Source organism: Hermetia illucens, chromosome 3 (assembly GCF_905115235.1).
Source record: "Hermetia illucens chromosome 3, iHerIll2.2.curated.20191125, whole genome shotgun sequence".
Lineage (NCBI taxonomy): Eukaryota > Metazoa > Arthropoda > Insecta > Diptera > Stratiomyidae > Hermetia > Hermetia illucens.
In genome coordinates, this window is record NC_051851.1 from 67,755,773 (window position 1) to 67,774,096 (window position 18,324).

At 35.3% G+C, this 18,324-nt stretch overlaps 1 protein-coding gene across 5 annotated transcripts in view; it reads right to left on the reverse strand.

Annotated features, from left to right (window-relative positions):
* Positions 1–18,324, reverse strand: part of LOC119652910 (elongation of very long chain fatty acids protein AAEL008004) — a 133,556-nt gene that overhangs the window by 57,300 nt on the left and 57,932 nt on the right. For all 5 annotated transcript variants that reach the window (XM_038057289.1, XM_038057288.1, XM_038057287.1 and 2 more), the window contains 2 exons: positions 12,160–12,226; positions 2,032–2,114 (listed from right to left, as the gene is read on the reverse strand). In XM_038057289.1, coding sequence (XP_037913217.1) covers positions 2,032–2,114; positions 12,160–12,217 — 141 coding nt within the window. In that variant the 5' untranslated portion in view covers positions 12,218–12,226. Of the gene's footprint in view, positions 1–2,031; positions 2,115–12,159; positions 12,227–18,324 lie in introns of those variants that run through there.

The window sequence follows — 18,324 nt, forward strand, 5'->3', positions numbered from 1 at the left end:
GTATGTACATATATAATATTTATCGTAAATTATAAATTGTAGTTATGATTAGTTTGGCCGCACTACCTTCCAAAAAGAAAGCTTCGTCGAAGAAAAGCCGCATAACCGCCATTTTTTTTGCATCATTTCCAAGCAAGTATTTATTCAGATTATCACATCAATTAAGGACATTTATCAGAATTTTGATTTATTTCATTGTACTGACAAAGATCACAAAATAACGTATGCTTATTTACTACGCTGCTACAGTGACCTTTAAGTGTCACTTCTTCCCAGATAGCTGTTGAAGTTTCAGTTGTATCCGTCACATGGTTTCACTTTGACTGTCAATTGAATCAAGAAACCACTTTTTTCCATTTTTTTTTTCAAAAAGGAAAAAAAGTGAGTTTCTAGCAGCGGTTAAACCTTCATATTTCAAAGTCTTAACGCCGAAAAATACTCCAACTGAGTTGGATAAAGTTCATAGCAAATCGGTCATTGTGTTTGTAACTATTTACAATTGGGTAAATGAATTTAAACATGACTGTACATCCACAGGAACGCTCAATAGTAATGATTCGTCCAGAATTGATTGGATAAACACCACGATAGGATTTTAGGTTAGCGACGAATCCTTGCGGCTACAGGCACATCGCGGGGTACAGTGTTTGCGATGTTGTCGCGTCTGCTTCCACTAGAAGATAAACGCAGATTTTGTGCTTTCCCGTGGCAATCTTGAAGTGATAAGTGGGTAAGTGGATACACTATCAAAATTCATAGACAAAAGGATAGCCAAAACAGGGGGTATTTTGAAGGCAAATAAAGACCGAAGAAGTCAAGAACAGTGAAATCATCCTGCAAAGTTTTGACCACAGGTTCCTAGGATCCACGTGGAATCATCTATACCGATTACTTGCAAAACGGAAAAACAATAACTGAAGCTATTTGAACTGCCCCTTATATAAGAACAAAAATGAAAAACTGTAACGGACGAATAACACTTTGAAAGTGGTAAGAAAGTGCTCTTCTTTTCTTCAGAAAACAGAATTTAGAGTCTTAAAGAAAAAAATTTGATCTGTTTTGATCAATCACAGGTTTTTTGAAGATTTTGTGCCTATGAAAAATGAAACTTGGAAAATTGATGTTGAAACTCAAGTAGATAGCAGAGGTGTGAATTTGAAATGCAACCTACTGAACAATAAAATCATCTAGCAGATGTACCCTTTAAACAATGTAAGTTGAGATGATATCAAGCGGTGACAATTGAAATAAAATTCATTTGAAACAGCGGTATCGGAAGAATTGTAAAATATCTTATATCTTCTATCGTTTTTTTTTTAAACTTGAGCATTCAACCTAAAAAATGGGGATCTGAGGACCGCAAAAGTGTAAGAAAGTTACTTCCCATTTTTCTCCGGAAAGATTATATGGCAGGATGAGTCTCATATGTTATATCATTAAAAAACTTTACTGGAGACCGTTAAGAAACATTTCTCTTCCCCGAATGACTACCTCATCTCCAACATCTGTATCATGTAAAGAAGCAATTTAATTGCTGAAACATTCGACCATACATCTCTTGAAGAGTTTCCGCCTTCGAAAGTGCTGACTTCTAGAAATCTATCTTAATCTATCTAATCTAATACGATGTAACCACAAGCTACAATTTCAAATGATATTTAGAATCTACTTGTACTTCTTTTTTATCTCTATAAACATATAATGTCATCATTAGCAACGATTATATCATCAATTACATATTGTATAATTAGATGCATGCACATGAATCGTGCTTTCATTACTAGCTCATGATGTAGTTGACAGATATTTCTCAAATATGTTTTTCTTAGTAGCATTTTTGCGGCTTGAAATTATGAAGTTGATAGAGAGTTTCTTCATATAATTGTTGCAAATATCTATTTCAGGTGGTTTGCATGATTAGATCATTCTTCTGTAAGCTATATTCTTCTATATTTCCTATTAGAACTTATTTGCTAATTAATTAGTTCCGAATTTTGCAACGTTTTGCACAGAATTATTTGATGTACTTACCTTAACTATATACACATAGCTTAAACATACTGCTAATGTTGGAAATGGTGATGACATGAATGGAAAATCCTTTGTTCGAGGATCTGTAAAATTAAATATTATTAGCACGCTGTTTAATGCTTAATGGTAGATGATTCTTAAGATCTATGAATTAACATAATTTACGTAAACAATTAATTCTATATTGTTGACTGTCACAACTTAAACTTCATATACATATACATATATATAGCGAAATATTTATATGACTTTTGTTCATTCCAAGGAACACTTGTTTCATGGAGATACGAGGGTCCTCACAATTGCCAATGGAAGCCCTCGATTATTACTTTTTGAGGCCAATATTAATTTTGACATTGGCTTGAAAGACGAGTGCGGGGCTTCGAAAGAGGTCGATATAATAATATAATAACATTCTTATATAAGAAAAACTCAAAGGGTCTTGCTTCAAATTTCCCAACTTGTTTAGCTTGCTCAAAAGTTCTGCCTTCGTTGTGGAAAATATGGATATTCATATTGAGCCTCCTCAACTTCTTAACCCAACTTTGCGCCAAATGAATACTTGTATGCTATCTGATAACAATAGATCAATATTTCTGGCATAGGCAAGAACACTCCCCAGCAAGTTTAATAACTGTACTGTAATCACATATGGAATTCCTCAAAATATAATAGAACCCACAAAAGATAATGAGTGTGTGATAAAGACTTCTATCAGAGTCTAGCATGCAATATCTTATGGATTTTTTTATACAACAAAATCAAATTTGCAATTGAAAATAAATTTGAAAATATGAAAATTTATTCTTTTTATTTGAAATTCTACCATAATAAAAGTAACGAATAAGTTAATGTGCGGAACGAGTCACAGTAATTATTTAGCGAACAAAAAACAACTTTGATACTAAATTAGTGCAACGGCAGATGAAATTAGTTGAATTTATATTTGATCCAAATTCTGAAAATTTATCATTTGTATCTAACAGATCTCGATGTCAGTAAAATATACAAACGATTGAGATTGATTAAGTTTTTAATTTTTGTGCTATTGGAAATGGGGTGCCGAAATACCGCAACATGGATGAAAGTCGTCTTTTCCCTTTGTGTCTGATGGTATCGTGAAAGAGATATTGGAAAAACTTCTATAGAGCCTTCCGCTTGTCCAGAAATCTATGATAAATTTTCCCGTATGACGTTGCCATACCAATGTCAAAACTAGCTTTATGCCATCAAAGCTGAGCACCTCAATTTTATTAGTTCAAACTACACCAATGATCATACCAAATACAGCCCTAATAGAGCGACAAACAGAACATAAGAAGTACTGGACGAGTCGATTTTTTTCGGAAATAACCAAACATTGCTCGAAGGCAAAATGTAAATGGGGAAGTTTGGCATTCAGTCTGTGGCCGAAGAGGGCGATCCACAATTGACCAGATTTTTATAGTGAAATTGACGGTAGAAAGCTGATATAAAGTCAATATAAATGTGCGTCAGCATTTCGTGTAAGTGTAAGACAATATCCTACCTTAACCTTTGTTCTACATCATGCGAGTTTGGTATACTCGCAAAGGTACGATCAGTCGAAGTGACGACTACAGAATAGAGAGACAGAACCGAATATAGGTTCTCCAGTCTAGCCTCAAGTACAGTATCAACCGAAAGTTGGTTGAAGTGGATACAAGGTGAATATTGTTTCAACAATCTTTACAAATTGTTGGATTCGCTGAGAATATACCATTTTCTTATTCCTACTGCAAAGTATTCTTGGAACTTATCGAGGCATTGCAAGAGATCCACATTACATTTATTAAAGGGAGACTCAAATTAGTGCAAACGGGAGAACAAGCAATAATATGAATGAACCTTTCAATGGGCATTTTTTACATGCAACTGCCATCGGTGAAGAAGGATTAAAAACGACATTAGAAAAAAACGAAAATAAGTTTATTTGTCTACTAAGCTATATTCTGATTTGCAACTATTATTTCATCTTCTTGAAAACTGGAAGTAGAAATTCGACTAACTGATCTAACTGCAAGACATCAGCAGAGCGGAATCTAATCCTTCTGGGGATTGGAAATTTGGTACGATAAAGCTGAGCTAAACCCCCCAGCAATTCAAAATCCAACCGTTTTAGAGATTGAAAGTTTGATACGATGTGGCTGAACTAAACAAAACGTGATGCACTTGGGCAGTATCTCGATTTTGAAGTCCAAAGCGGAATCCTCCAGGGTTGTATCTTGTCAATGGTATTTTTTTTCTTCTTATCGGTGCTGTTTTTTATGCTCTTTTAACTGGATAACGTGTAGGAGTTCGACGGACGACATGGCCTTTTTGCGAATACCTCGACCTACAATTATTTCAATACCAGCATCAAGTTGAGGCTACAAAAGCGACAAGCGTTCATCAAATTTCGTCTGGGTCATGTCACCGCGGTATTTTGGCCTAAAAGAGTAACTAATGAATAGGATGGCTAGCGTACGAGCCAAATATCCGTGGACTTGTTGATCAGGAAGGAATGCACTGGACGATAGAAAGTCCCGCTCAGCGGTCTTTTTGGATGTCGCGGAAACCTTTGACAAAGTGTGGCGCAAAGGAAATAAAGAAACTGCTTCTAGTACAGTTTCACTAAATTTTGGAACCCATTCTCTTGGAGCGCAAATTCAGGGTGAAATACAAAAGGTTCACGTATCGCGAGTACAACACCCTAGCTGAAAACCCTAAAGGCAGCTTCCTTGACCCTACATCTATACCTTGTATCTACCAACTGATCTTAACCTGATAACTTCAATGATTCCAGGTGACACTTTCATCTTAAGTATCCACACCGATACTTAGATTACATCAAAAACCTTATAAAACCAGCTAAGATGAATTGAAAAGTGGCTTTCAAAATAGAAAATTTGCGGTAGCGAAACCAAGTGCTGTCATCAATCAATGGTGTAACGCTCCCTCAACAGAATAAAGCAAAGTACCTCGGTTTGCACCTGGATAGACGGGCAACGTGGAGAAAACACATTGAGACGAAGGCATTGCACATGAAGCTGAGAACACAAAATATGTGTTGGCTTCTAAATAAAAACTCTAACCTGGAACTCGAGTGCAAACGTCTGCTCTGTAAACTCGTTATAAACTCAAGCCGTCATAAGGGTAACAACTCAATTGCGGGTTATACCATACATTGAAACACACTTTCTCATGATTCTGTGAATCGTATGACCGTCAGACTGTTATAACTTGTATCACGTGGTATGCGTTACAATTATACGGACCCCCTCCCATAACCTCACAATTGAAAATTTGTGTGTGTGTGTCCTCACGCTGATGTCTTGTAAGCCACTTTGAACGAAGAAAGATATTCGCAACATTTGGACGTACAGGCTAACAGAATTAATTTGTTTCTATCTTTTTAAGAAGCATTTTACGAAGAGAAGATGACAAAAAGTGTAATTAAGTTGCAATATTTATCTATTTCAAACTTCAAAGATCTCAACAGGACTCAGTGAATAGTATGAGCACTAGAAATTAGACTTGCTATATTATAAAATTGCTATGGTAGTAAATAGATAAGTAAGATATTAACGAATATTTCACAGCTCAGCAGTTGAAGTAGTTGGAAAGTAAGGACAACAAAGAATAGAAAGCTTCATATCTAATGCCGTCCAGTTCCAGGAGTTTCAACCAAAGCAAGCGAAATCTTGAGAGTGATTAAATAACTCGGATATCGGAGCTACACGCATCACATAAGAAAGGTTATGTGCAATTTCTATGTAGAAATAATTGGGTGCAGGATGGGCCATTTGTATATAGCTTGTAATGTAATGTATATAGCTTGTAGTGTAATGTCCGCGGATCCCTGGTTTGGGACATGGCACCCAAGCATTACAAATATAGAGGTGAGGCAGCGTCTGAGAGTTGCCTCTGCCCTGGACGAAACCGTTTGTCCTATAATTTTTGTAATGCTTGGGTGCCATGCCCCAAACGAGGGATCCGCGGACCAAAGAGACGTGGGAGTAAGTTGCTCTCCATTTGGTCCGGTCCAACAACAAGTGGTTGTGGATTTAGGATCCCTCACTTATCCTAAACAATTTATTTGAAACTGGTTTAATTTGCACCTACACTACTTCATAGTGTATTTTAGTAGTAGGCATTTTATTATTCTTTTCTGATGTAACAATTTTATTTTTAGCCTCATCACCTAATTTACATATGACGAAAAAGTCAAGTGCAAATCCCAACGACTTCAAAGTAGACAAGTTTCCACATATGTCAACTTTCAAGTCACCTACGACACCTGTTAAAGTCCTAAAACACTTTTTATATTTCACGAAAAATACTGTTTAGTGTTCCCACTTATTCCTAGCAAGTATAATTTATGCTTTCTAGATTTTTTTTTAAATTAAGTTCCTTTAACTTTTTTTGCGGTATATTTTGAAACTACTTCTGCCATCAAACAAAACTACGTTTCGTTATGTAATCGCACCTGCCGGTTAAAAGATCGCATCTATTTGTGGAGTTCAAAGTTTTGACTCGTGTTGGCAGTTAAAAGGAATAAATTTTCTTAAGTATAGTTCCCGAACATTGATACTAGTTTTCCTTGTTAAATAGCTTATATTCAAAGAGTGCTAATCAATTTAAAAACAAGTTACGAAAAAGGAAATATACCATCACATATTTGGGTAACACTCCAGTACTATACTAAGACAAATTATAATATGCTGGGAAATACCAGACGATCGGATCGATATTTGAATATAAAGAGTAGAAGACATTTTGTACCACATATTTGACAATCGTTAAAACTCGTAGTTGGAGTATAGAGTATTCAACATCACTAGTGTTAGCTTGGGATTTAATGCTCATTGTTGGGAAGACCGGGTATGAGCATGCAGCGTGATTAGCAACAAAAACACTATCTGTCTTGATGTGTGAATTGTCAATTCTCTGATTTCCCATGTAGCCAAAGTCAAATCGGACAAGATTGTACGATGCTACTATAGGCGATCATGTTTATCAATTAGCATAAGATATGACACTTCTAGAAAGCCAGCTTTTTAAACTGGCATTATTTCAGTTTCAGGTTTATAAATAATTTGCAACCTTTTCATTTTTTCAGATACCTTGATATTCTAAAAGAACATCAATCTCGTTATGTTGAATTTATTTGTACAGAACGTCTCTCCCAGTTTAAATGCCCAAAGTTTAAACCTTAGGACGAACTTGAGATTTTACCAACGCCTTTTTCACTAACAGATCTCTAATCAGCTAAAGAAGACATCGTGGCTTTTCAGGAGCCATTGGTGGTGGATAGTATTGCACTAATGACATTCTTTTTAGTCTACAGGATATTTTCGAAGTCAGACCTACGTTTGTAAATGTCCTTCAACCACTGGTAAGTAATCATAGTATATAGGAAACTGAATTGCATTACAGTATCATAATATTCCGCAAAATAATCATGATCAGACTTTTAGGTTCAAAACAAATTTTTTATTTATTTTCATGCCTATGATATTCCCATTTATTTGTCTACTATTCTATCTAATGTTGCATTACTGGAATTTTTGGAGAATTTGGTATTTGATGTTGAAAATATGTACAGATGGGTAAAGTTCCGGAGCTAATTCCTTGCAGACATCATCCGCTCGGCGTTGGGAATTCCAATATCATTTCGCAAAGATATTCTGCTACTGCATCTACTGTTCTTACCACAATGCCGACCTCGTACAAAGCAAGTAAATTTTATGTCCAGGTCATGACGAAAACAGTTTTGGCAGATATTAAATTGGTAATTTTATGTAAAACAAAACCACTTTAAATCTGTTTAAATAGTATTGATTTTTGGTTTGGTGGACATGAGAATACTATAGCCCGGAATGATGGAGTTTAAGGGAAGAGTTTATTTTTTTCTCTTCTTTAATGAACAAACGTATGTTTTGCTAAATTTATTCGTGAGAATCATAATATATAATAGACAGCCAGTATCAAGTGCAAGAATCATGCGGTTAAATATTCTTGCATAAAAAAATCATGAAATTTTTAAAAGTAAGGCACTTTAGGTCTTCCGATTTTCGACTTATTTATTTACAGATTTTTTCCAATTCAATTAGTAATTAGTAAATCAAATATATGATCTTGCTTGTTAATTAAATATAGGAAAAATTTCCTAGGAACCTTAACCAATTTTGTTCACTTCCTTAAATATTCTTTCACAACCATAAACTCAAACGACTCTAAGTCTTATTTTACAGTTTTGGCTTTTGTTTGGAACCCAAAATAAATATCAATAAAAACAAAAATTAAATTGGGAATCACCAAAAACTAAGTTTGACTATTGGCCACTGTATAGTAAACTTCATTATGAAAATTATTATTATTTCTGCCAAAGTCGGAGAAAACATTGATAACTCCATTTTAAATATACAGGGACAAAGTGAAATATTTCCTAATGGGATTATTTAACTAAAAGATAATTTTTTAATGAAGTAGTGACATTTGTACCACAAACGAAAACATACAAAAACACATTAATTTATCTTTACGACGATCTTGCCCTTGAAACTGGATTATAAATTGCAACAATTCACACGTTGTATTACAAAACCAAATATGGGCCAGATATTTTTAGTAATGTCAGAAAATATGCCTACGTATATTTCCCACGTAAATGTTATTATCCTGTTTGACCTTTAATACCATATCACACCATGAGAGGTTTAAAACCGCAATTGGAGTATACCAGGAAATGATTCGCTAATGTCAATAAAGCAAAAAATTTAATAGCCCATTATGTGACTATATCAATCAGTTCTCATGAAAAAAATCACATTTTATCCAAATGCGTAAATTATAAGGAATTGAAAGCTCTCAGATTGCATTTCAAGGTAATGTTTTGTTTCCTATGTTTTTCCAGTTGTTACGTTTGTAATTTATTCATCCGGATGAATATCAATACTTGGTGACAAACAACAAGTGGCGCCGGTATATTTGAGACTTGATATTCAAATGTTTTTGCAAAGGCAGTTCACGGTAAACGCATTTTCATACATCGAAGGATGTTCTGAGATGGTTGCCGCAGTCATATGCTACTTGATGAAAAGGTCGTTTGACTGGTTCAATGCACCCAGGCTAAGTTGAATGTTCAAATATGGAAATATGCAGCTTTTCGAGGTTAGTCGTTACTTTTTCATTAATTTCTGACTTATAGCAACATAATAGAAAGATTGGAATGTGCTAATTGTGTTGCTCCTTCGAATTGTTTGTGCTTTTCTTAAGCCATTGCAAGGATTGTTGTTTAGACATTTTAATATTTTATAATATACTTTATGGATTACACCTTCTGGAATCAGAAGTCATATACGAGTTTGCAAGTGTAATTATCACTCGTTTTCGGATACCTTGTTCTATACAATGGGCTCTCAAAGCGACACCTCATATACAATCAGACCTAGATATGCAGACGGAGTGACAGTTTCAAGTAACGTTTCATGACATCTGAGGTTTACGGGATGATAAGCAAGATTGTCATTCATCCTGATTTTTCTGTCTATTGCCTATTCTTCTCTCGCATTGTCTAGATATAGGATGAGATATTAACGTTTTATGTATTTTATCATAGTTGTTAGGCCTATCCAGTTCACGTCAACAAGTATGTCAACAACAAATACAGTTCAATATAGAATTTTAAATGCGAATTCCTTGCTACACATCCTATCCCCTTCTTAGAGTCTCTTTTTTGCATTCCCTTCTCAACCCAAATTATTTCAAACAAGTCGGGATACCGGAAGCTAGGTGCTTCGGGAATTAAGGTTTTGTGTTCCTCTTATGTGAAGGACTCTCTATGCACTTTGACCTTATATAACTTTGCTAATGATAGAATAGAATTCAAATTTCCCAAAGTTTTGTGTCATTATTCTCTATACAAATGCCAAAACTTGTACTTCTAGCATGAAATTAGGGGGGGTTTTCCGGTAAATTTCTAAAATCTAGTAGTACCCTACTCTTAACTTTATGCAGATATTGGAATGAGATGTATTTTGAGGCCTAGATTTCGTATAATGCATCATTTTTTTCAAATTTTGCGGCCGCAGGAGTTTGAAGAACAAGACCTGTTTGATTTTTAGGAGCATACATTTTAAACTTTCGATCCCCTATGTTTCACCGGGTACCAGAAATAATATCAGTTTCGAAAAGTACTAATTGGAACCTTTCATTTGATATCCCACACCACCATATTCTGTGAAAAAAAAATTACGCCTTCATTTAGCAGGGGGGACCTTTGAGGGGCAAAATGGCGCCACTTGCTATACGTAAAAGGGTTCACAGACCACACCTTTTCATCCTTTTCGATTGTGACAAACATTGAATCGATTTGAATAAGGTTTTGTTTCACACAACTGTCGAATAAGTATTGAGTTGACTATTTAATCAATTGTTTTGAAATCGACAAAACATGTTTTTATGTGTTTTGCTTTACAGAGAATTCAGTTTGAGTGTGTGAAAGCACTTGTCAGAAATGTTTACCAGCGATGAAGATGCTCATAAAATTATCGCTCGGAGCCTAAAAAAATATGCTTAGGCGTAATTGGCATAGAGGCTTTAAGGAAGCGTTAACGGGAGCTACACAATGCTCCTTAAAGCACTCTTTTTTTTGTATCGTGTTTCCGATTATTGTATTGGCGCTAGCAGACACGAATCCGACGGCGAATTGATGCTGATAACTTTCAAAAGGCGCACTCTCTTGACTCGGGATTTGCCTTTAGACAAAATTGTTGTTGGCTAAAAATGATCCAGACCATCCAGCGCTATGAAAAATCAAGAATTCTGACTGAGTATGGAAGTGGACGTTATATAAGTAACCACATGCAGTTCAAGAGAGTTTCCTTACAGCTGAAATTATGATCGTTATAGTGCAAGGTCTAGTAAGCTGCAAGTTGGAGCGAGCCTAAAACGCTAGAACTATGATACCGTAATCAAGCCTCGAAGTGGAGGATAGCATATAATAATAAGAAACAATGACCAGGTATGTAAGTTGCGGCAAATAATAATAATGGCACCATACCGTTCATCACGAAGGAACTTGCGGGTTTGATCAAAGACTCTAACAATAGGCTCTTCATTTTTGCAAGAGGAATCGAATTTGATCGAAGAAATCGTTGATTCGTTGATAAAGTGGCTCATCGCCGTCATACGCAGACTTGGATTGCTCCTCCAAACAAAAATGAAATCATCCCGGCGGTCAATGCAGTTAAACGTAATCAAGCTGCAGAATTTTTTATTGCAGCCCCCGTTCTCCGTGAATACTTAATTTAAGTACTCATTCCATTGCTGGCTCTGTCTTTCAGTGGAATCCACTACACTAGAAGTAGGTCGCTCAATTAGTGAGCTGCCGTAGAACTATTATACAACGGTTATAATAGTGGCGGAGGAACCTTAGCTTTTCGGGAGGTGAAGTATAACGCTGAAAAATGTCAATGTTGACATAGGCACTTGCCAAACATCGGGATTTACAGCAACCGTATACGCATATAATAATTACGGTTATTGCATGACCTACCGATTTCGAAGTTTGAATGAGTGAAAATTTTATTTGTAACTTGTACTTCGTGTAGCGATATTTCCACTATTACGAGGAGGTTACAGTCTTTAAGACATCCAGTACCCCAACCATAACCTCCTTGCATTTTTCTCAGAGGTCCACCCGAAAATTGTAGGAAAAGGTGGACAGACTCGTTTCACTTTCATTTGCTCCAAATATTCAAAAACAATAACGAGGCCGCCAATTTTTGGGTTTATCAAAGAAAATTTATTGGTAATTTCTGAATTATCCGGTAGAATTCCAAGGCTACAATAATCTAGGCCTACCATATTGATCAATATACACCCATATCAAGTGATCTCTGATATATCGAATAACTTATTGATTATGCGAAGAATATGTGGTATTATGCATTTATAATGCTTAACATTATCAGGATAATAAATAATCAATTCTATGTCTGACGAATTCAAATAGAGAAGTAATGAGTCATGAAGACTCTACGCTTATCATGTGACTTGTCGTTCTTCTACTCAAATTGATAACTTGGCCAACACTTTAAAATAACGAAAAAGTAGGGTACTCACCACCATGTGAATCCATATATCTCTGCATACTGTCTATGTATTTCATTATTAGAGCCATTGCGCTTATCTGCAAATAGATAAAAATAATGTTATTAGGAGATTGCAATATACGTATAGGAGGCGTATATATCAACTTATACTATGAATGATCAGAGGGAAAAACCATTTTAAGATTATTAAACTTTCCAGGCCTTGTGTTGATTAGAGACCGATTTGTAACTTAAACAGGTGCGACACAGACTATCTCTGAAATTTATGGTTAACCATATCTATAACCGCTTTGTGTTTATTTTATTGCTTAATTTTAAACCCATTTCCAATATGATTTCAAATCTTCAAACTAATTTAGATATATTTCAAAGAAAATTCCGTTTTCTGATGATAATTTCGATTGTATCAGGCAACGATATAGATATCTAGCTATTCTACCGTTTCAAAATAAGCAAAAAATCAGATTCCAAAGTCCATCTTTCTGGAACACAATTCGTGCAGTTTAAGGCGGATCACGTCCCGTCATAAATATTACAGCCTAACCCTGGAGCTGAGTTCAACATGTAGTCTGTGACTTTTTTATATAACCACCTAATAAACGTTATTTCATAAATCGTGTGCAGAAAACCTGCTTTTATTCTAACCAGCAAAGACCTGACCACAATCCCCGACTTAACGTGTGAACAAAATGAATACAGGTCTAGATGGATAATGTTCCGTCTCATCCCTTTCCCTGCATGCGTCCTTACTGCCTTGAACACAAATTTGAATAATTTTTTGATGAAATACATTTTACTTTATTACTTAAAACTCATGAAACCACAATTTGTGATGTCATGTGAGCACACGTAAAAAACCCATTTACTTTCGTAAGTATATACGACTGGGAAGAACGCTAGCAGACCTTAGATTATTTAGTGCAGATTACAGTGTGGTCATTGACTGAGTTCTCGATGTAATGTTGATGGTACTCCGATAATGCGAAGAATATGGTAATATGGGTATTGTATTATAACCACTATTATTGTTATTCTTAACATTGACAAAAAGAATGCAATATTTAATATCTTGATCACATCTTCAACATTCTGAAAATTCACGATGATTAATGAGATGTGGAAATGGTGGCAGTTACAACTTATTTATTTTAACTCCATATCCTTGATTACGGAAAAACCAAACTAGGAAAGGTAAGCAAAATTTATGTGAATGTAAAACTGAATCTACGTTGTAATGATTTTGATCAATTCTGAGCCCGATTTGTCAAGAATCCATGATTGGAAAATCAACCTGAAGTAATGCGACTTTTGCATTTTAAAGAGTAACTTCGATAAATTCCAATCACTCCCACCATATGTTTCCAATTCTATTCTAAGTAAGCTATCAAAACAGATCTACAAAGGATAATTGGCAGATACTCCTATGAGCGAGGATCGCTGCCTAAAATGGTGAAATTTGTGGTGTTACTTTTTGACTGCATGAAATTGGGAAATATCCGTTCTCTGAGCCTCAACTGTATGCACAATTTGCAAATGTCATTTGTAAATTTCGGCAAGTTGTTAACATAGAGAAGGGATAAGGGGAGTTCCTTGGGGTACCGTACGCAGATATGCTTGACATGACGTAAATTGCCTTGGAATGCATTTATATCTACGGAAGACTTAAATTCCGTGCAAAATATTTAGGATTGTAGTATATGTACCCAATATAAAGTACTGTACATTAACAGTATGAATTGATTGCATAAAAAGTCCATCTCCAAATTTTCAACCCACTTTACTTCATTACTATTTTTTTCGTATTCAATTGTTAATGTGTTTCAATATTTTGGAAGGTCACTTAATGATGTGCAACTGATAATCCCATAACAGTGGAACAGGCAAAACAAAATTTAAAATTGATTTACTATTTTTTGCTTGTCTGTCACCTTCGCGAATATAGGCATGCGTAGTATCAAATGAAAGGTCACCATTAGTACTAGTTGAAGTAGGTGTTACATTTGACATTAGTTCTAAAGAGGGGGACCGCCGTGATTAAAAAATGTCCACGTGTTTCCACGACCCGCTCTCAGAAACCAACCAGCCGAAAAATCTGAAAAAATCACGATGGTGTCCCTATGTGACGATATTTGGTAAAATAAACCCGCCCACCCACCTAGTTCCTCCAAAAAGTATAAAATTTTGCTGTAATATAGGCTCCAATATGGCACAACATACCGGAAAGCTTGGTGGAGATTGTACAATTATTAACAATGAATATATACAAAGTAGAAATGGAGCTTGGTTGATCTTCCGAATTTTGACTTGTTTATTCGATACAATCAGATGTTTCCTGTGAGTGCCGAATGGCACGCTAAGTAATGACCAAGGAAGAAGGAGAATTGAGACAAATCGCTAAAATTTTTTATTGATGACATCAATTTCGTTCTTGCTCTAGACAAATATCAAGTTCTATTATTTCAATAGATATTCATTATTCAAGCACAAAACAAATAACTTTCTTTAGTACGTCATGCTGACGAATTTCAAGTATACAATCGATTGTTTCAGACAAGCACTGGCTATGGATGAAATACTATATAACTGCCTTTCTTTGATGTAATTATAAAGGTAGTTTCCTGGAAGTTGATTACAATGTAAACCGGTTGTTATTTGAAAAAATGTGTTGGATAGGAAATTTCATCTGAAGTAGCATTTAGAACCAAGTAAACACAGTATACTCGCTGCAGATTTTATTCTACCAGGAGGGATATGGTATTCTTCAAAATTGCGCTTACATGCATACATGTGACAAGCTTCTATCATACGTTTGAGATATACTAGTACTTCAGTATCTTTTTATTGAAGAACTAAAAAGAGCGTGCGTGCGTGTATTCGCAATCATCATATTATTCATTAGCACCCTATTTATTTGGCTGTCTTTTCTCAGTTAGAACATTAGGACCATTATTAAGAACAGTAGCCCTTAGTCACCAGAATGTTTCTGTTGTACTAAATTATGAAGGGCACCATAAAAACAACCTCTGAAAACCAATGAATATATGTATACAAACAAATCAAATTATGCCCACTTTACTCCAACCACAAAATAACACTAAAGAATAAAAATATAATACTTTTTCCGCATGATAGCATGTTTACTTTCTGGGAGCTTCGGTTATGAACAATACCCAAAGGACTTATAAAACAACATATTGTACATGTAAGGACATCATTTATATATTCCATTTTTTTGTACTGGGGAAAAAACAAGTAAGGACGTTACTTTTGGTTTTGAAAACATCCCTTAGGAAATTATTAATGGAATATTGGAGCATATTAAGTTGAACAGTATTCCACTGGAGCTCTTGGAATATTCGAGGGAACAGTGTGGATATATGTTATGATAAAAGCATTTGGGCTGAAAGGTTTATGCAAACATATTTTTAATGGTACTGCAGCGGACATGTAGAAAATCAATTTCATTCTGCAGAAAAATTGGGACAAATTTTGTCGTGAAAAATGAAAAGTAATAAGTAAATTTTCTATAAGTGAATTAATAGAGTAATAACATATTTGAATTGTTTACGTATATATTTTTAGTTTTAGTTTAGTATGTTAAAAATCGCTTGAATTGCTAAAAAAAGGATTGTGCTATTTTACACGGATTTTAAACTTATTTGCACCACCTTTAAGAGTTTCCGATTTATACCTCTTAGGCGAAAGGGAGGTGGAAGGAAAAACGGTGATTGTCCACCGGTGTGGGAAAAGAGACTTTAATTGAAGTGAATGGTGCAACTTCGGGGTGAAAGGCGCCCTTAATTTTCATCAAGGGCTGGTATGTTTCCATATTAAAAATAATTGAAATTCAGATGGCAATATTGATATTTATCACAAATCGACAAGAAGCCACCTAACAATCTACTGAATGAGAAGCACATTTACCAATAGAAGAAAAACCCGATAAATACTCAATATGGAGAACAGAAGTTCCATTAGAGCAATTATTATGGACGAACTAATTGAAAAGACCAGCTATCAACTGAATATTCAACTATTAATCTAATTGAAAACTGAAGAGCAATTCTAAAAAAATAGACACAACCTTTGCAACCTTTGTCTTGTAAATTAGGTTCCCAAGTAGAAAGATCAATTCCGTGAGTGAGGTTATACCCGAGGGATATCAGAGGTATCATTGATTCTTCATTCATTTTTGATTCAAACATAGATAAATATGATATATGGTAATTAAGTTTTCAGAAATCAACAAATCCAAGTCTATAAAGTCAGACAACATTTATAACAACAAGAGGTAATATTTTGTGGTTATCACACTAAAATGAGGCACTATTTGAAGAGTACAAAGCGCTGGTAGAAAGACGACTAATTAAGATCCTAAAAAACATTTCGAATCGGTTCGTAAGTGACATCTGAATAGGACTGAAGAATTCACTCAAAACTACAGCTGAACAAGTGATTTGGGTGGTTAAGGAAATGCCAAGGAACCCTAGAAAATCAAAAATGGTTTACCGCAGGAAACATGAATGGGAGAAGAGAATTACGACAACCTCAGACGAACATCAAATAAAGTCATAGCGGAAAGTCTGAGACGATCTCTCCAAATTCAAGCGACGTTCTGCAAAAGGAAAATGAGACAATTAATGATTGATAGACGAATGATGGGCGTTAAATTTTAAAGAGCTGTTTAACCTTCCACCGGCAACTAAACCTTTCAAAACAATAGGATTAATTGACGAACAACAGAAGCTGTAGTCTGAGCCGTCAAAAGCCAAAAAACAATGAAACACCGGGTGTGGATGATATCTCAACGAAACTGTGTGGTCCGTAAGTTTTGGGATCAAGAGTGAATGTCCTACGACTGGTCGAAAATTGTTATCTAAACTATCCAGAAGCAATTCGGAATACCAAAGACTAGATGATTCGGATATAATAGTTTTATGTTCATCTTGTTTGAGAAATTTCGCAAGCACGTTTTGGGCACGTTTTGGCATTCATACATAGCCAAAAATTCAAAATATTTCTTGGTATATCCAATTGCACTGTTCATATAAGTTCACTTTATATGGTGATGAAGTTATACACGTATTAAATATTGCGATAAATTCACGTTAAATACAAAATTTTGATATTCTATTACTTTGTTAATAACAGTTGGATTTCCTGCAAAGTTTCCAAAATTTAGTACACAATTTTATGGGCTTATAATGGTACCAAAACTTGGATGAACTTAAGAGGGGTTTTCAACCAAATTTCTAAAATATAGTGCTATGCTATTATTAACTTTATTTGGGCAGGGATAGAAATGGGATGAATTTTGAGGCCTAGATTTTGTATATATTTCGGCTGGATAAGTACTTAGAACGAGACCTGTTACACTTCCCAGGGGAAACATTTTAAGCCTTCACTCTCCTGTGCTTTACCCAGTATCAAAAAAACTAGGTTCGAGAAGTACTAATCAAGCCCTTTCATTTGGTACCCCACATAACCATATTCGGTGGAAAAAATATACATCCCTTTCCGCATATATGCCCTCCTTTTAACCTCAACAACAAATAGCGCCACTTACTATATGTAAAGGGATTCACAGACCACATGCTCTTACAGAATTTTGTCGCAATTACTCCAGCCATTTTCAAATCAATGAGGTGTGATAGACAGACAGGCCTTGACCCGATTCGAATAGTTTTGTTTCACACAAAACACGCTGAAGAGAAAAATTACGACAATTAGACAGAACGTCACGGTACAAATGTAATATAGAATAAGTCAGGCGCACAGCAAATGAGAAATGCTAGAGAGTCTGACACAATTAAGAAGCGAATTTAGCTCTAAAATAAAATGTTTTGTCCCGTCCTGACAATTTTGAAGACCAGTCTCATGCACAGGAGTATGAAGGTTCGCGTCTAAAAATTAATTGTAAGATGTGTGCTACGCTTTGAATGTGCACGATTCATAATGCAGCACTTCTTCGATTTAGAAATTGGAGGACGCGTTCGAAGGATCGAGACTTTTGGAAGCAGTGCATTTTGAAGATCAAGGGCTGGGAAGGGCTGTAGAGCTCCCACTACAACTACACTGAAATGCTATACCAATAACTCGATCTACCAACGAAGAACATTTTGAGAAGTTCATTTCGAAAAGGAAACTTTCAAGCAAGCAAATACTACCATCGTAA